Genomic DNA, 26,858 nt, shown 5'->3' on the forward strand with positions numbered 1-26,858 from the left:
GGAAGCCCCCTTTTTTTAAAAAAAAAAAAAAAAAAAAACATCTTTATTGGAGTATAATTGCTTTACGTTGTTGTGTTAGTTTCTGCTGTATAACAAAGTGAATCAGCTATACATATACATATATCCGCATATCCCTTCCCTCTTGTGTCTCCCTCCCACCCCTCTAGGTGGTCACAAAGCACGGAGCTGATCTCCCTGTGCTATGCGGCTGCTTCCTACTAACTATCTATTTTACATTGGTAGTGTATATATGTCAATGCTACTCTCTCACTTCGTCCCAGCTTACCCTTCCCCCTCCCCATATCCTCAAGTCCATTCTCTATGTCTGCGTTCTTCGGAACCATTTTTTTTTAGATTCCATATATATGTGTTAGCACACGGTATTTGTTTTTCTCTTTCTGACTTAGTTCATTCTGTATGACAGTCTCTAGGTCCATCCACATCTCTACAAATGACCCAATTTTGTTCCTTTTTATGGCCGAGTAATATTCCATGGTATATATGTACTACATCTTCTTTATCCATTTGTCTGTCGATGGGCATTTAGGTTGCTTCCGTGACCTGGCTGTTGTAAATAGTGCTGCAATGAACGTTGGGGTGCATGAGTCTTTTTGAATTATGGTTTTCTCAGGGCGTATGCCCAGTAGGTGGTTTGCTGTGTCGTATGGTAATTCTGTTTTTAGTTTTTTAAGGAACCTCCATACTTTTCTCCATAGTGGCTGTATCAATTTACATTCCCACCAACAGTGCAAGAGGGTTCCCTTTTCTCCACCCTCTCCAGCATTTATTGTTTGTAGATTTTTTGATGATGGCCATTCTCACTGGTGTGAGGTGATACCTCATTGTAGTTTTTTTTTTTTTTTTTTTGTGGTACGCAGGCCTCTCACTGTTGTGGCCTCTCCTGTTGTGGAGCACAGGCTCCGGATGCGCAGGCTCAGCGGCCATGGCTCGCGGGCCCAGCCACTCCGCGGCATGTGGGATCTTCCCGGACTGGGGCACGAACCCGTGTCCCCTGCATTGGCAGGCGGACTGTCAACCACTGTGCCACCAGGGAAGCCCCCTCATTGTAGTTTTGATTTGCATTTCTCTAATGATTTGTGGTGTTAAGCGTCCTTTCATGTGTTTGTTGGCAATCTGTATATCTTCTTTGGAGAAATGTCTATTTAGGTCTTCTGGCCATTTTTGGATTGGGTTGTTTGTTTTTTGATAGTGAGGTGCATGAGCTGTTTCTATATTTTGGAGATTAATCCTTTGTCAGTTGCTTCATTTGCAAATATTTTCTCCCATTCTGAGGGTTGTCTTTTCATCTTGTTTATGGCTTCCTTTGCTGTGCAAAAGCTTTTAAGTTTCATTAGGTCCCATTTGTTCATTTTTGTTTTTATTTCCATTTTCATGTGCTGTTTCATAGTGTTAGGCCTGATCCAGATTGTTTTGTTTTTACCATGACAAATCTGTTTACCTAGAGCAAAGATGTATTTTTAGAAACACTATTTGGTTGTTTTAAAATGCCCTGATTTGTATTAGGGACATCATTACTTTCTGCCTGCCTAGGAAGCCTAACGAGGGAAGTCCTTTTACTATTTTATAATCAAGGCACATTCTAAAATGTTCTTAAAATTAAATATGATGTACCACATACCTGAAAGTATGAGTTTACTCCCCTAGAGATGGAATTAAATTTGCTGATGCTTAAAAATACCAGCACGATTGATAGACTGTTTACACTTGACCACTTGCTGATGAATTCTCTCATTCAGTACTTGTTTTCTTTTGCTATAATTATACTAAATCACACTGTAAAATAACCTACAGCTATTGAAAAATCTAGAAAGAAGAATTAACGTAACTGTCATCCCTCTAATATGTGAATTATTCTCCAAATTGTGAACTCTATTTTTCAGATATGTAGTTCCAAACCTTCTAGTAAATGTCATTAATAAGTATATTTGAGGTTCTAACAAAGGTTCATAGTCATTTAATTACCTAAAGTTTATCTTTTACCATGAGTCTTTAGCTTTATTAATGAGCTTTTAAAAAAATCTCTGGTGGTGACATGTCACATGGTACAGAGAAAATTTATAGTTCAAGGAATATTTGAATGAACTCTAAGGTCCCATTTAACATTGAGATTCCCAGAGTCTACAGATTCTTCTCAGACCATGGATGAATTATTCTGTATGTTCACATCTGAAACTTCCAATCAGGAATGTATACAGGATAGAGATGCCTGACCAAATCTTAAAAAAATTCGCACTCAGTGCGTCACACATATTTCCATTTACTGATGGGTTATTTTGTAGAGGTGTGTTGGAGACAGTTTGATGTTTGCATTAGTATTTGGTTTCATTCTATTTATATTGGTTTATCAGCTCAGTCTCAAATAGGCTAGAAATCTTTTATTTTCTCCTTAAATTTGAGGACTACCAAAGCTAACTTTTCAAATGAGAGAATTAATACCATAGGTCAAGTCTTTCCCTGGATAGAAAAGATAAATGGTAGCAGAAAATAGTTCCTTGTCTTTAAAAATATTATTATATATTCCTAGAGAAGCAGTACTGATTCTTATTAATTTTAATGTTTCAAATTTGTTATGAAATTACACATTTATATGTTATCTATATAGGCCAGGATTGAGAAATGCTTAGTTCATGAGAGGGGTGATGTGGCTTTCTAAGTTTTCTCTTAGGACAGGCTCCATGTTTTATTAGTTCTTTTCATTCATCTTATTACCACTATGCCTTAGATAAAGGAGGCACTCAGAAAATATTTTTGAATGAGTGAATTATAATTGAAACTATACTACATTTAAGATTTCCCGGTATGCACGATAATTAAATAACCTCAGGGCGGGGTGGGGGGAGAATGTAAAATAATTCATGCTATTTTTGAATGATGGTGTGTTTTCTTATGAGAAAGAATTACTTTTTCCAAAGCCTTGTGATCTTCAGTTTGGGAAGATAATGCATAAAGCTTAATATCAGTGAAGTCCTTTATAATAGAGCCATAAGGGGAGGCCCTTGTAAATGTTACTCACCTGAGAGGCATCTGGGAACTCCAGTAAATCACCAGATGTCAGAGAGGAGTGGATGATAATGGGAAACTATTTAGAACATCATCAGATTAGACACCAGATAATGTGTGGTTTTGGGAACCACGCCCTGCCCCAGCAGTAGAGCAAGGCTCTGGTGTGCAAAATTTTTCAGCAATACATATTGGTTTAAGTAACAATTCTCTTGCATTTTTCTTTATTCCAGGCTTTTTTTTTAGTATGAAGACAGATGTCTTCTTAGATCTGCCCACTCTTGCCTGAAAGGCAGTAACTATTTCAGTAGCTCTTAGCATATTAAGAAAACTCGTGTAATTCTACCCACTTCACATTAATTTGCTCTTGTTGATTATTTGCTGTAATATGTTAAATAATTGCTCGTGAATGGGTCAAGAAAAGCAGTCATTCACCTGTTTTGATTGCTATAAATATCTTGAAGTCATCCAAATGTGCTTCCATATTATTCACAACTCTTCCAAGTCATTAATAAATATATTGAACACCTGTGCTAGCACTGACCCCTGAGGCACCTCATTATTAACCTAATTGCACAGCTTCATGATATTTCATTTAACCTTGATTTTACTACTAAACTTTTTTCAAACCAAGACATTTTCAAATTAATGACAAAACTTTACCTTTTATCCTGTGGTTGCCATGGTTTCATGATTGAATTTGCATATTAATTTTTTGGAATAAAATATCACTACACATTAATTTTTCTTAAAAGTTCAAACAAGAAAATAGTTATACACTTTTGTCTCCCAGTTGTTTTCACTGACATTCTACTTGTCTATCTATTCTTCTTTTCATTGTTTGTTTTCATCAACTATTTTCAAAACGTTAAGGTGTGGAAATAATAATTCTATAATTCCATAATCATAGTATCATGATTTTGGATGCAGTTCTGTCTTTTTGTGAATACCAACTCCTCAGTGCTATTTTCTTCCTAACTGGTACCTCCATCACATTGGAGTCAGGAAAGGAAAAAGGAGATGAATTCATTTTAGCTGACATTGCTGTTCATCAGTGAAACCATTACAAGTGAAGAATGAGGTTTGCACCTTCTGGTTTAAATCAAGCTTATGGAGTATAGTTTTATCTAATGTTGGAGCTAGAGGGGACTCTGAAGATCACATGGTTAAATTTCCCTCATTTTTCAGATAAAGTAACAGAAGCCCCAAAGTGAATTGACCTTGACAAAGGTCACACTGATCAGAGCCAGAATTCTGCTTTTCACTCTGTTGTTCATTCCACTGCAGCCTGACTTAGGTTTTTATCATCATTGTTTCCCACTATGGGTGATTAAAATTTTCTGTTTCATTTATTCTGAATTTTGACAGAATTCCTTTTTAAGCCTCTTTTAGACCATCATCTACATCTCTATTTTAATTCCTATCAGTGCCTTGAATATCTAAGTTCTCAATAAATATGTATTGAATTGATGCATAAATCTAAGGGCATACTGTATATCTAGCAGATTCAAATATATATATATTTAATATGTATATATATTGTTATACATATATACATACATATTAAAATTATGGCTATTTAGAGCATATTTAGTTTTTCTTTTATGTATTTCATGGATCCATATCTGTCATGAAAACAAGATCATAAGGGATAATATATATGTTAATTTCCAAAACTGATTTCTAAGTGGTTAGGCTTTAGGATGCACAGGTTTATTTGAACTATTGTACTAAATAATACTGAGTTTCTCTGTGGTATTGACTGTTTGTTTCCTTTATGTAAACTTTAATAACACTTGCTTTGAGACTCTCAAATCCACCCAAGTTTCCTCATAGGTATTTGAGCTATTTTGGAGAGCATAAGGAAAAGGGCCTTTCTACAAAAACTCAAGGAAGGGAAGCAAAGGTTGTTATTGCTCTTGGTGTCCAGCTTTCCCACCTCCCAAAGGAGGCCCTACCAGAAAAACTTCTGTGTTTACCCACTTTAAATATTTATTTTAATTTATTTTTCATAGTAACATTTCCAAAGCATTGAAATGCTATTCATTGCTATTGGAAGGTCACCACTCAGATCAAATGATCAGTGTTCTATCATATGGATAAGTCACTCCTTGGAAGAATTATAAACACCTTCAACGTGCATTATGTATTTCAGGTTCATGATTCATCTGCTTTGGGGAAAAGTATTATTTCCTGGCACATGTTCAAATGCTGTAATTTAAGCCATTTATGGTAAATTATTATGCCACTGCAGCAAATGAAATTAATATAACTCCAGGAGTTATACCTAGGGAATAGTTGACTCATCTAGTCAAGATCTGGTTCAGTGTTCTGAACATGCTAGGAAGAAGAAAATACCTATTTAAAAATTGTTGTCAAATACTGAGGAAACATATTAATACTGAGCAGGAATGTATGTTAAAAAAATAATGTATAGGAGTAAGCAGAAAGGATTAAACTGCTAAATTTCTCTAGGTATTCATTTGAATATTTTGACCTAGGAAGTGTTAGATGAAATGTTATTAGAAAAAAAGAGGCAACTCTGTCTTAAAGAGAGGCTCTTTCTTCTTCTAGGATCTGAATATCCAGTTTTTCCTTTTCCCTTACCCTCCTTAACTCTATTTCCTATCATAGAATCCTTTAAAAGTATTGGTGTAAATCTGTTGCTGAAAAATGTGCCATCTATAGCATACTTCTGAATCTGTTTCTCTTTCCCTTATTTCCCCCATGGTCATTTTCATGATCACCTGGGTGACCAGAATTGTCTCATTTGCACTCTTGTCAGATTAATTGCTTCCAGGAAGCCTTTGGGTGAAGCCTGGATAGTTGGTGTTGCCATAATCTTGAAGTTAGTCAAATATCACACCATAGATGAAATCTATGGTGTATACAGACCAAAGTGGCTTCCAGAGAAATGGCCTGGGCTTTTTGTGAGAGAACCATGGAGATTCTGAACTGACACCTACAGGATCCTCCAGGATAGATTATTATAGGCTTCTTAGATATATAAACTCATTTCTTGGATATCCACATATAAATTTTTACAGCTCAGATCTCTCCTTGGGGTCTTCTTGATTGGGGTTGACCCAAAGTTACATTATATTCTGTAGGACTGAGCTTCAGACCTGAATGAAGATATGCGATTTTTTAAAAATGGGGTAATTGAAGTACACACTTTAGGGTTGTTGCTTAGCAGAGAAACACCAAGAAAAAGCATAGAAGGTGGCAGCCCTCTCCACAGCAGGCGCCCCATTCCCACCACACACATTAAACCATACACATGTAATGCACACACATATAGACATACACACACACCACTGAGCACCGCTGTTATGATGAGTTGCTGATGGTGTGTTACATGTTTAAGTATTTAGGATTAGAAAAAAAAAATTAAGAGCCACTAATCCAAATTTCTTACCTAACTTTATGTATGTGCTGGTAGTAATATATTGATAGTCCCAGTTGCATCCATATATATAGTATAACAAAACTTAATGGCATGAGAAACAAGAAAAAAATACATGGAGACTCCAGAACAGATATATTTTGTATGAACTTGTCTTAATAATTTACTTAAATAATATTTTTACTTGTATTTTTATATTGCACAGATTTGTAAATTCATTTTGCTCTATTTATGAAGAAGACCCCTCTGTTTTTACAAAGGTTGTACAGAATTGAAATGTAATTTACAACCTTGCCTGAGCGTAAGTCAAATCTATAAATGTAGAGGCCTTATATTCCAAAATTTTAATTTATTAAACATATTAGTTTTAGATATATAGTTAGTACATTAATACCCATTCTTTAATTTTCAAAGAAATTTCGTGAAATAGGAATTATACAATAATTGGGAACAGAATACAATATCTGACATACACTTTCTTGATTTTCCTTTTCTTGCATTTGATCTCTTTTCTCTGATTTTAAGGAATAACAGGGCACTAGGACTTTCAACTAAAGATGGGATTTGCATGCCAAGTGAGAAGTATTATATTTTAAGTTTGTCTTTATTGCATGCTTCATAAATCTGGCAGTTGGGCTAGTGTCTAATCATATAAATACACATGAAATGTTAAATGTAAATGAATTAATATATTTTGTGGACAAAATATTATTTTTCCTTTATGAATTTTTTATGATCTATGACTGAAGTTAATCATGATTAAATTTTGGACAAGATATGAAAACTACATTCATTTTAAACCTCAATTTGGGAGATTTTGTTCATATTTATTTCATAGTTTATTAACATGGTACCTAAAACCTACATTTTAAGTTTCAGAATTTAATTCACATATTAACCCCAATTCTCTGAATGTAAGTAGAAGGAGACACTTAAAGAGGATCATGAAATCATGTTGAAGATATTTTCATATGGGTAAACTTGGATGTACCTGAAAAAAATAATTGTCTCTTTTTGATTTGGGGCTGGGATTGGAGGGATAGATGGGCAGCTCAGAAAGAGGAGGTTCGGCAGCTCAGAAGGAGGAGTTTAGGCTGTAAAGGAAGTGAAGGAATGGATGTTTGGAATATAGTAATCATGGTTTATGGTCTACAAGCTATACCTAGGTTAACTTTAAGGTAGAATTTAATATTAGAAAATAGTTAAGAGCCACTTAATGACGACCCATAGACTTTTGGCTTACTCTAAGAAAATACTTTTTAAACATTCTTGAGAACTTCATTTTTAACCCTCATTAGCTCTTTTGATAATATACTTTGTTAGTGTCTTTAATCCAGCACCTGAGAATATGTTTCTGCTGGTGGAAAATATATTGAAATGTATGTCTTGCTTTGCTTAGTGATCTTTATATCTGAAGAACAGTATATGGGAGAAGGGAGAAGGAGTGTGCTGTGTGAGTGTGTGTCTATGTGTGTGTGTCTGTAAGTTTGTTTGTTTCTATAGCTCATAAGGAAGATAAAAATTAAGGAACGGGAAATCTAAAGATGATGAGATAGTGGAAAGTGGGCATGATGCTACAAAGAAATAAATGAGTATTCCAAAATTTAGATTATACCACTGTTGAAATAAGAATCAAAAATACTTTTAGAATAGCAATTCTATTTTATTTCCTTATACATTTTGCTCCCTAACAAATAATTTGAGCCTGCTTATAACAAAAGACATATGAAATAAGCTGAACAAAATAGGCTTACAAAGAGGAAATAATATAAAAAAAGAAGAAAGCCAGGATGCTCAACAGGAAGGCTAACCTGGTTACCGTGTTATCAGGTGTACCCTAGCTGTGGGTTCCTGAGCGGAGATGTACAGATAGGATGTATTACAGGGCTCTAGCTTTCATTGAGGACAAAGCACAACCATATCTTCAGGGTGCCAGGGTGTGGGGGGGTTCCCTCGACCTAATTCTGAAATAAAATTTCTCACGTGCTCTTTTAAAAAATATGTTTTATAATGTGATGAATATTTTCCTTTACAATAGTTCCAATTAAATGTGGAAGCATATTCCCAAAGTCTTTTCTTATATGGACCTGTAGTACATTTTGAGGGAAGACTGTAGTGTATGTGGAGCATATTATGCAGCAAAATAGAAAAATTGTTGAATGTTGAATAGAATGTTAAATAGAATGTTGTTGAATAGAAAAGATAAAATTGATTTCAGAGTTAGAGATGAAAACTTCAAGGGAAATGTTTCTCTCTGCTCTAAAAATAATTGAAAAGTGGGATGAAATAAGTCTTCTTGCCTTAATTCTTTTTTTTTACATCTTTATTGGAGTGTAATTGCTTTACAATGGTGTGTTAGTTTCTGCTTTATAACAAAGTGAATCAGTTATACATATACATGTTCCCATATCTCCTCCCTCTTGCGTCTCCCTCCCTCCCACCCTCCCTATCCCACCCATCCAGGTGGTCACAAAGCACCGAAGTCTGCCTCTATTATCTTTCTTTACCTGCTCTGTTTCCCCCATCTCAGAAAAAAAAAAAAATGAGGTAAACTTGATCAAGTAAATGGTAACAAGATTCACTCTACAGTCATTATATAAATGTATTCTGCATCTACTTAAAATTCAGAGTTCAGTTTCCAGTTGCATAAATTTAAGATATGGATCAATTCCACAAGGGTTTAGGCAGAAAATGAAAAGAAAAAAAAATAAGACAAGAGAACCAAGTCAGTTAAAATATTTTAATTACACCCCAAATCAAAGGAAACTATGGAAAAGCCTGGGAAAGAAGAAATTTTTGTGGAAGCTTATGATTTTAGATCTGGTATGAAATAAGACAATTATCAAATATCTATAATATACTGCAAAGGGTGGAAAATGAAGGTGTATTATCATAATTACCAGTTATAAATAAATCAGTTGTTCATTATTTCCATCCAAAGAACAAACTGACAACAACATCTATTCAGTGAGTGAATGATTCAGTTAATAGTTTTTCATGTCTCATTTCTGACACTTTTTGGGGAGATAAAAATACTGAAGTGATTGAAATACACTGTGCTGGAGTGACTTGGACATAATTTATTACTAACAGTTACTCTTATTTCTAAAAAAAATTTTAATTTTTTTTCTCTGGAATGAAATAGCTTAAATGCTAGATGCTTCGGGGTTTGCTTTGGTAAGAACCTTACCATTTGGGAATTTCATAAGCAGTCACAGGTGAATAGTGTGGATATTTTTCACGTATTAAAAATTTATACAGGTATTCCTGAGGAGATTGGTGTGTTCTCTGGGATACCATAACTCTAGACAGAAGAAGGAATGTCCTTCAGTGGATTTCTTTTTGTCTTACTGTCCATTACAGTAGCACATGTAAATACACCCCAGTGGATGACTTTGTATCACATAATGGTTTGGCAGAAATAATCTTATATTTTAATATATATATTTATTTTAGCAATTCTCATTAGCAAGCTTCTGGATCTTTCATAAATACACACATATAGTTACGTAAAGCCAAGTCATTGAATGTTCAAGGGATTCGTGGAAGTCCTAAAATCCAGCCACAAGCAAAGAGGTCCTTTTATGAAAAGTGTCAAAGGATCTTTTTAAAAGGGAAGCTTTGAGCCTTATCTGAATTTTTTAAAGCACTGGGATATTCAATTTATTGAAAAAAAGACTTACTTTGAAAACTAGGTTTGGTTGTCAGATCTGGAGCTAAGTTAAAATAGAACCGTATTGGTGCGCTAATAGAACTGCATAATATTGTGTAATTGGACAATTTATGTTGCAAGATAAATTAATATAAACTTTTCCTCTTCAAGTCTTATCACCCTTGCTCACTATGTGAGCACACATATGCAATGAGAAATTTAATAGAAATAATAAAATGTAGCCTTTCTAGTGATCACTAGCTTAAAATATTTAATTATGCAGATGTTTTAGTCCATAAATTGTCACAAGTCCTTTTGGAAGTAGATGGGGTGGGTACAAGCCTGAAAAGGAGTGGTAGAAATCATCAAAGCCTTTTATTTTAGCTAGCATTAAACCCTATGAACCTGGAATTTCCAACCAGCAGATGGAGGTCTAATAGTATTTCTCACAGCCTCTCTGGAGACTGTCCAATTATTTGCCATAACCATTCCATCCTGCTCTTATTGCACTCAGGAATGTAAGTGTCAGTATTTCACACTAATTGTAACAGGGCCGCATAAAATGAAAAGCAAATTTTCTTTGTAAACCAACTGGAGTTTCTCAGGCTAGATTTTGCTGCTCTTTGATAGGAATTAAGGAGAGTCATGAAACTTCAGAAACCCTAAAGGCTGTTGTAATTTTATAGTCATTAAAAAATTATACAAAATTTAAAAAATGGGAAAAAATTATACATCCTACATATGTAACATTTCAAAGATAATATTCAACGTACTCATACTAAGAATATTTTAGGTATTTAATATAGTAGATAGCTCCAGTCTAATGAACTCAGGTTTACGGGCTCATTTACTACAATATAGCATGGGCCACACTATAGATAACTATCTAGAGTAAAAATTTATATGTAATTTATTTTTGAAAAAAAATATTTGGATATAATATACATTTCATTTCCATATATAGGATTGTCATGGCTGCCCTTGCCATACTGCACACTCTTCATACTCCACAAGAATATTTTAGGAGACCACTAAGAAACAAGTTCTTTGGCATTCACTAAAATAGCATTCTTCATGATGAGCTCTCTTCATGTTAATATTGTTATATTCTGGAATTCTAATATTAAAATATATTCATTTTTATAAGTGGGAAGATCAGAAAACTGTGCCTTGAACTAGTTACTGAATTCGCTCCAACTCTTTTGCCTCAGCTTAATGTAAGTTGCATTCTTGAGAATTTAATAAGAAATTGCCTTAAGCACCAAACAGTGAAATCCTTTGGGAATAATGGTAGTCTCATAAAGAGAGGAATTTGTTAAGGGAAAAACATATTTAAAGAAATGAAAAGTTAATGATATTGAGCAGCTACCAGAGCAACAGTGCTCATTGCTGTATTGGATGAACTGACCACTTTACTAATATTTTTCACTTTCTAAAAGAATTGTTTGATAGAATAGAATAGAAAAGACCCTATTTATAACCTAATTCTCATTGACTTTAATATCAGTCATGTCATAACCAGTAAGTGGTGAACATTTAAATTGCACAGGCAAATATACCTCTTCTACATTTTTTCACATATTCCTGAGGTTAGAACTGCAGTATAGCCTTTTTGACACACACACACTGGATTTGCATGGGGCATGTTAAAACAAAGCAAAATAAAAACATCTGACAATCCATTACACTTATTTACTTATTATTTAACAAAATTCATATGTCCTGAATTTACCATGGAATGGCTAAATTGAATACTTCTGATTGAAGGATTAAATTTAGAAGATTGTGGAAGGGGAAAATTTTTAAAAATCTTCTTTAGTATTTATACATGGAAAGAAACGGAGTAGCTAACTATCTGAGGAAAATACTAGACTCAGAAACTATCAGAGTTCTAGATTTCTAGAAGGTAATACTCATAAACATCTAAAATACCTCCCAACTTTCATTAGGAGTGGGGAGTGGATCCTGCAGGACAGGTATGAGTTGTGTGACTGGCAAACTTGAGAATCCAGAGTCTCAAATGGCATTTACTTTGAGGACTTTTCAGATTTTCTTCCAGCAAAATTAATTATTCTTTCTCCATCAATCCTATAGCATCATGCATATACTTCATTTTTAGAAATATCACACTGAATTGCAATTATTTATTCACTTTTAAGCATTTGGTCACTTTATCACCTATCTTAGTCCTTGCATGTTATAGTAAAAGCTGAATAAATACTTATTTGATTGAATTGAATTAAAAATCCCAAAGTAATTGATATAAAGCATAATCCCTATAGAAAAGAACAGGCACTCAGAATAAATACCTGTGAATGAAAATTTATAACTATCAGTGGCCACAGAGATAGCTGCAAGTTAATAGTCCAAATGATAAGCAAAATTTGATAGAGAATGTTTCTCAACCTCATTTGCACTTTTTAAATGTAACAACTTCATTGACAGTTGTCTGTACTTTTTTTTTTAAGATGTTGGGGGTAGGAGTTTATTAATTAATTAGTTTATTTTTGCTGTGTTGGATCTTCGTTTCTGTGCGAGGGCTTTCTGTAGTTGTGGCAAGCGGGGGCCACTCTTCATCGCGGTGCACGGGCCTCTCACTATCGCGGCCTCTCGTTGCGGAGCACAAGCTCCAGACGTGCAGGCTCAGTAGTTGTGGTTCACGGGCCCAGTTGCTCCACAGCATGTGGGATCCTCCCAGACCAGGGCTCGAACCCGTGTCCCCTGCATTAGCAGGCAGATTCTCAACCGCTGCACCACCAGGGGAGCCCTGTCTGTACTTTTAAGGCAGAAATAATTCTGCTTATTTTGTTAAATTTTGATGTGTTCATGAAATATTTTACTGTAGTGAAAATTAATATTGAGTAAATATGAATTCTATTAGTGGGTCTGTTTTCTGTTACCAAAGTGATTTTGATCATGACCTTTAATCATATTCTACTTTAGTTTCTTTATTTGTGAAATGGAGCAATCAAAAGTAAAAGTTGTGTTTACTTTTTGGAATAAAAATTATGGTTAATATTTACCAAGGTTAACATAAAGACTGAAGAGGTTGTAAAAGGAAAAAGTCAGTCAATTTGTAGGCCATTTTCTCACCTGATGCCGAACAGTAATTTGACTGAGGATGTTATAATTATTAGCTTCTAAGAAATTATTTGATTTAATTCACATAATTATTTTAAATTAATAAAGTTGTCTGAATCAGTCTTCCAAATGCGTTACGAACATTTTAATGAAACAGATATAACATTTTCCACAAAGGATTAATACTATTTAACACCTCCCCGCCCCAAAGAAAAATAAAATACAGTGAATAAATAGCAATATAAAGAGAAATAGAGTTGAGGAAAAGTTGGGAAATATTTATGTCCATCTAGAAAGGCCACAAGTTTGCTGTGGCCAGAGTAAAATTTGGGTCCGAACTTTTAGGCAATCAGGACAAAAATTGAGTTTGGTGTTTCTATGCCAGACAAGCACGACTCTAACAAATACTATTGGAGTAACAAATGCACATAAATAAAAACACAGTGTTATTTCTTCACTTCCCTCTCTTCATTTTACCCATCTGAATACTGTTAGTCTTACATTCTATATTTCTATCTCAGTTCTCACTTTTGCCCAGAATTATCCCCAACAACTCTGCTAACTTTGATTTCATCTTCTGATTGCCGTCTGCACTTACAGGTATTCAATTTAGCTTGATTTTTTTTTCCTTAATATGAATGCCTTTTCTCTTTGCTGAGACTATAAGTCCCTTGAGAACGAGGACTATATCGTATACTTTTTTATATCTCTCGAAGATTCTTGCTTTCCACTTGACATATATTGGTTATCTAATAAACACATCCATTATATTGATGTCTTCAGTTGTAGCCTTAAGTGAATAGAATTTTAGGTATTTGGCGTATGAAGCAGACTTTAAATGGGCAGTTGGTAGGGGTCAGTTTGTCTGTATATCATCTGAATTTTAATTTTTGTTCCACAATTTAGAAGCTGTATGTTATCAATACATAGTCACTTTGATCATCATTTTCCTTATCTTCTTAAGGGATAACAATAGTACTTACTTTATAGGGTTATTATTAATCCTGTTAACCATATTAATGAGTATTAAATGAATTAATACAAGTAAAATGTTTAGAAAAGTAAACATTAAGTGTTAATTATTATCATTTTGTTTTAAAGTGCTTAGTACTAAGTCATTATTTCTGGAAATAATTAAATTCTGGTGGCAATTATAGAGCACAGTCAATTGTCTGCCCTCAGAAAGTGAAAGTATATGACAATAAAACTATGTCATCATTATAGAGAATTATGTTTATATTCAGAGTAGCTTGAAGGCATATACTTATCTGAAATCTATATTTGATTATTAAATTTAAAAGAAGTGACCCCAAACTACATGTTTTATATTACTTAAAGTATTTATCTGTTAAAAGACACTTCTTCCTATCCCTTTATGGTAGTACCAAGGTGTCATATTAGTTCACACATTTTTGTTCCATAACTGGAATCAAATGCAAGGAAAACATTAATAAGGGCTACTACCCCAGCCTTATGTTATTCTTCCAGAAAATGATGAAGTACGACAAGGGTTCATTGTGAAATAGGCATGTCTAAAATCCAACAATGGTTCAAGAAACTCAAGTTTGGAGTTTGTTAAGGAAGAACTGGCAAAGAGTTTTGAAGGATGTCCAGTACACTGATCTTAAGATTTCATGAAATCCAAAGGTGAAAAACTGTCCACCTCACAAAGATCTCAGGTTTTTCTCCAGATACCTGAAGTTCAGAGATATTCAGTGTCTTTCCTTAGACCTCTTTGTTATAAATGTAGTCAGAGTAGAGCTGGGATGGGTCTCTAGGCTCTTGTCTCAAGGCAATAATTTCCTTATTTAATAAATGAATATAAAATAACACCCATAGATAATGAATATTACAAGTGTCTTGGTCAAGAACTGCTAGAGAGGACTTTAGAAACCATATTTCCAGCTTCCGACTGCGGTGGACATGCTATTCCAGTAATTGCGTTATAGTAGAGCAGAACGAATAGGGTTGATCCAGTCTTTCACCATGTTTTCATCAGACTGTTTAGGGCATTGTCTTTATGTATCTGTAATTGAAAGCAAATATATCATTGATGTAAAACAGTAAGCACAGGTGGAGTATATTTAAAACACAGTTCATTTCTCAACATCAGAATCTGACTAGGTATTTATGAATTAATGTAATTACTCATGGTTAAAAGCAGCTTATATTTGGGCTATTTCAAAATGGATCTTGAAAAGAGCATTTGGTATTTAGTTTGAATCTTTTATTCTGACTTTGCAGTTTTTCTCAGGAGAAATAATAGTGATAGTTAAAGTATTTTTTATCCTTAGTATTTTCTCTTTCGGTAGAATTAATTCTATCTATTTAATATGTATTGTCATCACAAATATCTGCTTGTTTTTATGTCCCTAATGTCAATATTGGTTTTTACTGATGACATTTGATGACATAAATGTTATTGTAAATTTTAATTATTAGTCTTAAATTTTAAAATTACTTGCAGGCTATCTAATGAGAATAAATCACATTTCTTTTACCTACCTCTCGGTATGTGTAGTTTTTTTTGTCTTCTTCATTGTCCTTTATCACATCTTCAACCCAGATACAAGGAGCAACTTTGTTGTTCCAAATCAGAATTACTTTAGATATTTCAGTTATAATTTCTGTATGGTGGTCGTGGTGCCAGGATGAACAGATGTAATGATATTAGATTCAGGATGCTAGAGCTTCTTTCTTTGCTGGATTTATTAATTGTTTTAAATTTATAGCATATAGTTTTATCACAGTTGTAGTAGTGGCAATTTTTAGTAGAATTTTGACTTACAGTATTTTACTGGCTCTTGAATCCCATGTGGATTATTAAAAAATGTTTTTTACATGGATGTTACATATTCAGATAGTGTGATGGAGTAAAATGATAATGTAACTTCCCAATTATATTACCTTGGGCTTGTGCAAGTTCAGGGAGAAATAGGAGAGATTGTTAGTCCAGTGGTTTAATAAAATGCTCCTAGAGACACTAATGGAATGAATAGTAACCACTATTTTTGTTGTTGTTGTTTGTTTTGGTTTTTTTGCGGTACGCGGGCCTCTCACTGTTGTGGCCTCTCCCGTTGCGGAGCACAGGCTCCGGACGCGCAGGCTCAGCGGCCATGGCTTACGGGCCCAGGTGCTCTGCGGCATGTGGGATCCTCCCAGACCGGGGCACGAACACATGTCCCCTGCATCGGCAGGCGGACTCTCAACCACTGCACCACCAGGGAAGCCCAGTAGCCGCTATTTAATAATCATTTGTTAATAGCTGAAACTAAGGAAGATTTATTTGATGATGTGAATTTAAAAATAAATGTAAAAAAAATTACTTGGCCACCTGCACATAATGATGAAAACATTTGTATTACCTTCAGAAGGAAAATTATATTTATTTTTAATTTAAACTATATATTATTGAATATGTTCTGAGTAACAGGACAAGCAGAATGTACATTGTTATAAAGGTTATCGTCCTGCCTCCTTTATGTAACATGCTCCTAGATTCCATATCATTTGTGTAAGTAATGATACTTCTACAAAAAATATCCCCATATAAAATCATCAAAGGAAATATTCTGCAACCTCTAAGCCATGTCATTGCCAGTCAGCGTTTTCTGACTGTAGATGATTGGTCTTTTTTCACATTGTCATTGCACTCGTTACTTTATTGACTGTCTATATAGTTTTTGCTTCAATTGACAACCTTCCCTCCATCTTTGGCCAGTTGAAGTTTATATTATGGATATCTACTTATCATGTTTTTGTCATAAGTTTATAATATGCTAGAAAAATTGGAAATGAAAATAAAACATGAGTATTTGGGAGTATTTATTTATTTTTGCGGTATGCGGGCCTCTCCCGTCACGGAGCACAGGCTCCGGGTGCGCAGGCTCAGCAGCCATGGCTCACGGGCCCAGCTGCTCCACAGCATGTGGGATCTTCCCGGACTGGGGCACGAACCCGTGTCCCCTGCATCGGCAGGCGGACTCTCAACCACTGCGCCACCAGGGAAGCCCTGGGAGTATTTATTATTTGAAGGATTTTTTCTTTCAAATGTTCATGCTTTTTAGGAAACAATGTATAAAACTTCAAGAAAATAATAGATATTTCTTTCCATTAAGTTGTGGACTTGGGATATTGAAGGAAATCTCTACACAATGTGAAATAGCTTATGTAATTTTTCTGTTTAGGAATAGGAAAGTACATTCTTTTCCTCCTATCTCCACACCCCTTATTAAAATATATGAGCCCTAATTATATTGATTGTGGTCTTTGTTAACATTTGAAAATGTGCTATTGGGTGGTAGGAGCACATCCTTAGAGTCAGGAGCACTGGATTTGAATCCCCAGCTCTACTATATAAGCCTTGGCAAATTATTCAGCTACCATGATTCTTATTTTCCTTTTTTTAAAATGGTGGTTATACCTGTTTCCTAAGATGGTTTGAGAATGAAATGAGGACAACACAATGCCTATTACATCATAAATTAGTCCTTCTTCTCTCCCCACCTCCAGCTTTTCAACAGTTATATTATTATCCATGAAAGCAAGTAATAAGTGAATAACCCAGCTGATTTAAGATAGTTTTCAGAGATTTCTGTTGAAAGAGCTAGCGGGGAGCAAAATCTATAAATAACAGTTTATCAGGAAAAACCTGACCATTTTATGTGTAGTTGTCCTTTGTTGCACATTCTCCTAATCAAGAAAAATGTTCATTCAGGCTTAGCAAACTAGATTCACATTGGAATAGGAAAGCACGAGAAGAATTTTAGACTAGAATAAAAAACAATTGAATGGCTTGGCAAAAGTAAATTCATCTGAATAATATTTTGCAAAATTTAGCATGCCTTAGAGATTAGCTCCAGAGATTCTGACTCAGTAACTCTAGTATGGATCCAAGGGATTTGGGTTCATTTTGATTTCTTAATAGTAGCTTTGACGCTATGATAGGTGACAATAGTTTAAACCAATAACTAGAAAAAATATAGCTTGTCAACTTTATCCATTCGTATTATTTTAATAGTATTTTTCGTATTAGTCCAGATAAATAACTTCCCTAACTGAAACTGACTGAAAATGATCACTCTAGTGTCTATAGACCTGCTCAGAACTAGAGAGTCCTTTCTTTTATACAGTCTGAGGTAAAGACTGCACCATAGAACCTTTAAGGCCGTGTGCTGCGTTATGCAACACAAGATATGTGTAAATCAGTTTACAAAAGATAAACTAGTGAGTGGTGTTTCAGATGAGAAAACAAGAAGGATTTACTTCAAGGATCCTTTATCATATAGTCCCTTAATGTATTTGAAATATTATTTGATTTATACAAAATAAAATTTCACTTAATTTTTTGGGAAGATATATATCATATAAAAGAAAATCTATAAATAGATGGGAGAAAGGAGGAAGAAATTCGAGAGTTCTCTAAGTCCTAGGTGGCTGAGGCACTCTTTTGCTTTAAGGTCACTGTCTTTAATAGAAAGGTAAATAATCAACTGTGGACTTTTTTGAACACCAATTTTACCCTAACTTAAAGATGTTACATATAAGCCTCTTATCTCATAATAAAATCATTATGTAAGCCATGAGAGATCTTTACAAATAACCCATCACCGTTTGGTATATATTTTTTAAATTTTCAACTATTTCTTCCCCATTACAGTTGATACTAAAATGAAGCACAATTGCTGATTGTCAGTCTACTCCACCCTTGTGGGTATGTCAGAGTTTTGAAAACCTTGACCCTGGATCCTCTGCCTTTAGTACCTCTCTAGTTAGGGACAGCTGTGGTGAGTTGAGAAGGTAATAAAAGTAGTTGGAGGCTCTTACTTACTGCAAGACTAACATATCTGGATTTCTTACTGTATAATCAACCCATCTGGACCTCGGGACTTTTTATGTGTTACGAGGTGGTTATACCATTACCCTGACTGATAAACTGTTAAGAGCTATGCCACTGTAAGATGTTATTATCTCTACTCTAGAGATTTCTTATCCTTTTTCCTGAGGCTGAATATCTGCTGGTTCCGTTACTTTTTCCTTCATTGGCTACCATCTACCCAGCAGAAAATCTACATCTGATTTTCTTTCTTCCAGCTTACTAATCATTCACATCACGTACCTGTTTTCATGCTTGCAGTTTCTTTACTTCTTTTTTTTTTTTTTTTTTTTTTTGCGGTACGTGGGCCTCTCACTGCTGTGGCCTCTCCCCTTGCAGAGCACAGGCTCTGGACGCGCAGGCTCAGTGGCCATGGCTCACGGGCCCAGCTGCTCCACAGCATGTGGGATCTTCCCGGACCGGGGCACGAACCCGTGTCCCCTGCATCGGCAGGCGGACTCTCAACCACTGTGCCACCAGGGAAGCCCTTTACTCATTTTTAATGTTGAGTTTGAGAGATGATAACTGTCTTCCAGTCAGGAGCAGAGAAAAACATATATTCTTAATCTCATATACAGTGGTTTTATTTCAGAAAATGTTTTTGAAAAAAAGATTCTATTTCTAAGCAGTTTGTGGAGTCATACTGATCTGATTTCAAGTCAGGATTATGTCATTTGTCTTGGACGTTAAATTTGGGCAAGTTCTCTTTCCTTCTAAAAATATAATTTATATTAAAATCTGTCTGATTTTGTGGTTTTGGGAGTAGGGATAGAGACTTGATAAAATGAGCTGATCAAAAATATTATTTGCTTATTAGCATATGTTTTCGCATCTGTACATGAGTTTGGATGACTTACATTTCATTTTTATTGGAAGGAGAATAGAGAAAATTATTCTCTATTAAGATAGATGTAAGAATTCATGGTTCAATAAGTACTTTTGCTGAAACAAAAAAGGAAAAAAATAAAATTACAAAGGTTTTTCCAATTAGCTCTGAATTGAATGTGTGTTCAGTTGAACATGTGTTAAACATATGTTCAGCCTCACACTGTGAATCTGTTTTATAACTCTATGCATAATCTCGATTTTGGTGATCTTTGTTTTTTTGTGTGTTTTTGGGGTTTTTTTTGTGCTTCTCAATTTTATTCTGGACCTTGGGGCCTATATACATCCACTTCTTGGAAGCAACAGTTCTACACATTTACAAATGATGTGATTTGTTAAGAAATTTATGACTTGTTATACTTTCTGAATAAAGAGTTTTAATATGGGCTTCCCTGGTGGCGCAGTGGTTGAGAGTCCGCCTGCCGATGCAGGGGACATGGGTTCGTGCCCCGGTCCGGGAAGATCCCACATGCCGCGGAGCGGCTAGGCCCGTGAGCCATGGCCGCTGAGCCTGCGCATCTGAAGCCTGTGCTCTGCAACGGGAGAGGCCACGACAGTGAGAGGCCCGCGTACAGCAAAAAAAAAAAAAAAAAAAAAAAGAGTTTTAATGTGAGAGCCCAGAGTAGCACACAGAAAGAGTCCATTTAGCCCATATATTATACAGATAGAGGAACTGAGTTAAATTGGGGATTACTAAACAACATGTCAAACTTTTTTTCATTCTATTTACTATCTGGAAATTCTCTGGCCCTGATCAGAGAGGGAAGGCTTTTAGTATAGTGGAAAGACTAATAGGGTCTGAATTTTGAGAGTAGTTCAACTCCACCAATTATTAACCCTGTGTTCTTGGGCAAGTCTCAACTTCTTTGGTATTAATGTATCTTCATAGATTGGTTATGAAGGCAAAATGAGATAATTTATGTGGAATGTGGTTTGTAAGCTTCAAAACACCGCATAAATGTGTTTGCTGTAGCTACCGCTGTTATTGTAACCATGTTGGGCTGAACTGCATTTTTCAACTCCAAACATAGAAACATTTCAGTTGTTTAAAGAGGTGAGAAGTACACAGGAAGGAAGACATGGGGTGGTTAGAAAGAGGAAATGGGAGATTACTGAATTCTGAAAAAGACAGGTTAGAAATAGGGATTTTAGACACAAATATATAAATTGCAAATGTATGCTAAAGATTCCAGACACAGTCTCCTCTAGCAGGTTTTCATTTCCCCAAAGCCCCCACACCCCGGGACATGGCAGAATAAAAATTAAGCAAACAAGTAACTTAGCATCTTTTTTTTTCTTTTTCCTGTTAAAGATCCTTTGGGTTTAATTTCAAATATGACAAATACCAAACTTCTTAGTTTATTTGGCTCTTAATGTACGTAATAAGTCTTCCGATGCACAGAGCTAAGACCTCCCATGCACCTGGTTCCAAGGTGACTGCTTCTATTTATAGTTGTTCACTTCAGATGAACTTAACATGTTTAAGAAAGAAAGCAGTTTGCTTCAGGAAATAAAGGGCATATATTTGTGAGGCTCCCTGGAACCTTTAAAATTTCTAAAAATCATTTGTCCGTTTGAAAATGTCTGGAAAGAGAAGATATAAAATGCTTATTTACACAAATTAAAAGATATTTGAATCTTTGCAAGGACAACTTCTATGAGAAAAAATTGCAAATGACATTTTGGTTTACATAATAAATAAAATTTTGCATCAGATTTCAGATCCACACATAATAGATTTATAATTAACCCTCTATAGATTTGCTAACTGCAAAGCAAAATATCAGTGTAGAGGATTAAGAATACTCTGACAATAATACAGTGCAAGGAAATTAGAAATTGGAAAAAAGAGATTAAAATTAAACTAAAAATGACAATTTTCTGAATAGCAAATAATTTATGCAAAATATGTTACAAAATCTGGAATGCTAGATAGTTGATACAAGTACTGTGACATTTAGTTTCATTTAAATTAGTAAGAGTTTGCTCTTCCAACATTTTGTTTTTTCCCCTTCTGACAGTATATTTTCAACAAAAATTTGCTCTTGATTTTTTTAATCCATTCTCTTTGAACCTGTTCTTAAATTTGCCATGATAAACCTGCATAAAACTACACTTTTGAATTTCTTTGGAAGAAATAAAAAATTGAAAGTTTGACATTGGTTTTCACAAATTCTTTTCTTCATTGTTTTTGATGGTGTTTGATCCCTATTAGATTGACATACTCTCAACCTATTTTTGATGTCATGAATTAAAAATGACAACATAAAAAAAGCACTTCTAGTGTAACAGCAATTGAAACTTGCAGTTTTATATTTTAAAAAAAACACAAAAGAATGTGTGAATACCATAGATAAAATAACAATATTTTCAAACAGTAACCTGTGTCAAGCAAACAACAAACAAGTTGATTATTTCAGCCTCTGAAAAGTCGGGTTTTCATAATTTGATTGAATTAACTTTATAATACAATTGGATAATCCATGTATGATCTGGGGTGGTTTCAAATTACTCTGGATTATTTTTCAGATAATTTGGAGGTGAATCTCATTATGGATAGCAATATAAACAATTTAGAACATATTAAGGATGTTTACAGTCTACTTGCATGATAAAAGTTCCACCATGGCTCATATCTGTATTGAATCAGCTGTAGATGTTTTAGAGTTCTCTCCCAGGACAAAACTGATGTAGCACACAAAGTGAAAATTTTCATATATTTCCTTTGAGATGTTGCTAAAATATAGCCTCACCATTCTAAATGGGAAATTGTCTTAAAACCAGGCACATTTTGCACTGATGGTTATTTTTAGGTAAACCACGTTGGGTTAATTAAGAGAAATTACTACTGTACAATTATTATGCTTTATTCTCCCACCTTGGCCTGAAGTAATGAGACGTAACAGAGTTTTTCTTTGTCACTGGCAGCTGCACCTTTTAAGTATATCAAACTCTGTTGCTGTGGTTACGGCCTTTGTTTCCAGTGATGTTTTGTCCATGCTTCCCCCCACCCTTAACAATGGGTTACTCAAAAGAATGAAATAATGAGTCATTCATTCAGAAATACGTTGTTAAAATATCCCTCTTTATCATTACATTTCACTGCTTAGAAACTAGGCTGTAATTCAAGGCAACAGTTAAGTCTGAGAAGTGTTAAAAAATCTTTGATTTTTTTCATGTATAAGAAAGACCTGTCTATGTAATTGAAGAACTTCTTATAAGTCTCAACAAACCCTTTTTGGTTAATGTATTATTTCTGGACCAAGTAGATAAAATTCTACACAGTAAGCATGATAAAAATCGTGCATGTTTTGCACAGCACATAATTTGAGAGTCAAGGTTTCTGGGCACAAAAGCAGTAACAAAACAGTCCCTACAAAACTGGGTAACTCTGAATAACACAAGAAATAATTTTTGTTAATTTAAAATTTTAGAAACTGAAATACATAAAGTGTGTAAAGTAAAATGTAATTAAATTATGGTACTGTACATACAAGTTGTTTCTATAATTGAAACTTTACAATATGAAAAATACATTAGCTCTGTACAGTTTTTACAGGTAGGTAGGATGAGTTTTGAGAAAAAAGATTTTTTTTTCAGGGTCATACTCTAAGTCAAAAAAATACTGCACAACTTAGCTAATTATAAAGTGTAGAGTTGAAACAATTCATGTCTTCTTTATTTCATGAATCAATCTTGGATTTTTGTTTATTTTCACAGGGGATTGTTTTCTTTTGTTTTTAGAGTCCACAATGAACAAATCCTCCTCATTTTGTCCTTGAGGTTACAAAGTTTGATGGCAACCCATGGTTACCAATTAGCTCAGTTAAGCCAGCTGCTGTTTATGGTCACTGATTCGGCCAGCTGTTGTGATTGTGCTCAGGTCCAGCTCAGTCTCTAGGTGTGTTTCCATCGTATCTTCCTGTGCATTCGTTTCAAAGGATTTATGAGAGAGAAGTTCATGATGCACCCCACAGTAACTTATTGTGGGCTGGTCGTATGCCAGAAAAGTTGACACATTCATTGATAAAGGTATCTGGGGAAAAATGACACGAGAAAAGTCAGTTATAAAAAGACAACTTTGGGGGCAAGATTTGGGGAATGTGAAGTGCTGACCTGACTACCATGCGTACATCTGTGGCTCAAGAGTCCCCCGCTATCTCACCAATGTCCTTCATTCTCATACTAGCACGCAGAATGCAACAGTTCTAAAGCCTGAGATGGAGCTGCTCAATTCTTAACTAGAACCTTCAGATAAATAGGAACCTAAGCGATTCTGAAAATGCTAAAAGTTTTGTTAGAAAAGTCAGAAGAATGCTTTTCCTCAGTGAGGTAAATTTGTAGTTTTAGAACTAAGAAAAATATTATTTGGTTACTTATGGTATTGGAATACAATTGAACAGTGGTTCTCAAACTTTATCATGCATAAAAATCACCTCCCCCTTCTTCAGCTCCAACATCCACTTCCCTGGTTTATTCTTAATTTAGTAGGTCTGAGGTGGGACCTGTAATTTGTATTTCTTATAGTTCCCATATGATACTGGTGCTGTTAATCCACACACCACACTTTGAGAACCACTGCAGAAGAGAATTGTCTAGGCAAGTCATTCTGGCTCTTCTTACCCAATAAATTCTTCTTCTTCTTTTTTTTTTTTTTCCACATTTTAAAGTGTTTTTACCTATATGATCTGGATACTATAACTTAATATTACTTCAGAAAAGCTATAACATTGTAACATGCTATGAAATAAAGAGTAGGGTTATCTTCATGATGGTCTTTTTTAAAAAGCACCTTTTCTTCACTCCCATAGATGCTCTTTTGGACAGTAGCAATGATGGTGCCTGACTGTGCTATGATTGCCGAAATAGTCCTGTACACCTGTGGCTTTGTCACAGCTTGGCCACTGTCAGTAAAGATTGTGGCTGTGTATCCCCTGTCAATACCTTCTTAATGTTTATTTTGCCATGAGCATTCTTTGAAACATTAATGTCTGTAGCTTGATCCATATATCTAAACTCTAAGGTTTAGAGAACTCCCAGGAAGAAACTCTGGCTTCTATGAAAGTCTAAAAGCAACCAAGGAAGAGGCTAGTTTGAAGGAATCAGCAATATATGTGTGGAAGGGACTCTTGCTAATTGCAGCTTAATGAAAGGAAGCAAGTTCTAAAAATGGAAAAAGCAAGAGTGACCATTGTGAACAGAAGGGAAACATTAAGTGTTACACACAAAAGGTAGTTTGAAATGTAATCAGATGTCAAAGTCTAGAGATTATTCCCATTTCTTTCAATAAGATTTAAAAAATTGTTCTAAAAAGTAGGCAGTTTTGAGGAAACTTCAGCCTTGATCTCTGTTTAATATCCTAATTAGTAATTCATGTTGTTGAATTACCTTGGATAAAAACTTCCACCATTCTTATTTGGTGGTAGATAAAATATATTTCTCTTTGGTCACCTCAGACTAAATTCCTCTGATCTCAGCTAAGATTGGAGCCCAAAGCCCTAGATTTTATTAACTCCTTCTTTACTTTCTTAGTCCTTTTCTCCATACATAAGAATCCTTTTTGCCTCTTTCCATCCCTATCTTTCTACCCTTATTTAGTTTTCCTTTAGTAAAAATTAGTTGAGCTGTTATTTCCCTGTTTTCGCTCGTATTCACTTCTTTTGAGATTATAATGTCTTTTTAATGTGAACATTTCAATGTATCAAACATGTAGGGCTTAGTCCTTGGAGACAGAAATGTAATCCCCTTCATCAAATTACATTCCTGAGAACTCTTCCTATTTATGTGAATTTTTAAAAATTTGAAGCACGCTACCTGATGTGTGAATGAAAGACATCATACGCTTTAAAAAATGGTCAAGGTGATTGGAAGATCATAAAGAAAATAATATGATGCTTCCAAAGATGCTCATTTAAAATAAGGAGGAACTATTGTTACAGATGAAATAGCTCAGATAACTAAAATACAATATATTATTATGCAAAAGTAATTGTGCAGCATGAATAGATTTGAGTTATAGGAGAGAATGAAAATAGAACTGTTACTGGGTGCGTGAGTTTAACATTAGCCTCTGGGAAATCAATGTTCTGTAATGTGTTATGGGTCATATATCTGTAGGATTTTATATACTTGTTCTTATTTGTCATGGAAACTTATGGTTTATATATGCTATATCATTCCTGGCTTACTTGGAATTTACTGTGAATAATTCATAATTTTTACGGTGATGATTTATGAAAAAGAATAAACCATGATACATTTATTCTGTGTGTGTGTGTGTGTGTGTCTGTGTACACAATTTCCTGCTTGATTTAGTATCTAGAGGCTGCTGGTATCCAGAGTGCAAGTCCTAATTTGAACTATATCAGGTAGTTAGTGCTCATTATTTATTTAAAAATCCCACATATTTTCTTTATAGAGTTCCTTATTTGGGGATATGTTTTATTTTAAAACTCCTAGCCCCTTGGTTATACTTTTTTAATGTCAAGTCATATTTTTCACATTTTAATCTTTCTGAAATTGGGATGGTACTTATAATTAGTGTGGATGTTTAACATGTATTTTCTTCCCTGCAATTGAAAGTGATTCTTAAAGTTGATGATATCTTAATATCAAGAAAATAACATACTAAGTTGTATTTGTAAGTAGAATTTAACAGCTAAACTTATCTGAATACAACATCACAGTAGATTTCTCCCAGGTTGACTTAAATGATTTTGCAAATCTGAAAGTTAGCATTAGTTATATTCACGTGTATATTCATAGGAATATACACATGTATTGACATACACATATACACAATATATAAAGACATACATAAATACACATATATATTATATATATATATAATCTTGTGGCCAGTTACTTATGATTTCAAAATTATTTAAATGTGGTATGGAAAGTGCAAATTTTGGTGATATATTAGTTTTGGACAACTA

At 34.5% G+C, this 26,858-nt stretch overlaps 2 protein-coding genes across 4 annotated transcripts in view; one reads left to right on the forward strand and one right to left on the reverse strand.

Annotated features, from left to right (window-relative positions):
- CTNNA3 (catenin alpha 3) overlaps nucleotides 1–26,858 on the forward strand; it is a 1,595,169-nt gene that overhangs the window by 492,879 nt on the left and 1,075,432 nt on the right. The gene's annotated exons all lie outside the window — the stretch shown is intronic.
- Nucleotides 21,803–26,858, reverse strand: part of LRRTM3 (leucine rich repeat transmembrane neuronal 3) — a 181,380-nt gene continuing 176,324 nt past the window's right edge. Inside the window, exon 3 of one of the 2 annotated variants that reach the window (XM_027130130.1) lies at nucleotides 21,803–23,956. In XM_027130130.1, coding sequence (XP_026985931.1) covers nucleotides 23,747–23,956 — 210 coding nt within the window. In that variant the 3' untranslated portion in view covers nucleotides 21,803–23,746. The remainder of the gene's footprint in view (nucleotides 23,957–26,858) is intronic. The other variant, XR_003437916.1, reaches the window with a different exon arrangement.

The sequence above is a fragment of the Aethalodelphis obliquidens genome, unplaced genomic scaffold, assembly GCF_003676395.1.
Source record: "Aethalodelphis obliquidens isolate GAN/ISIS:26980383/991018 unplaced genomic scaffold, ASM367639v1 scaffold37, whole genome shotgun sequence".
NCBI classification, from domain to species: domain Eukaryota; kingdom Metazoa; phylum Chordata; class Mammalia; order Artiodactyla; family Delphinidae; genus Aethalodelphis; species Aethalodelphis obliquidens.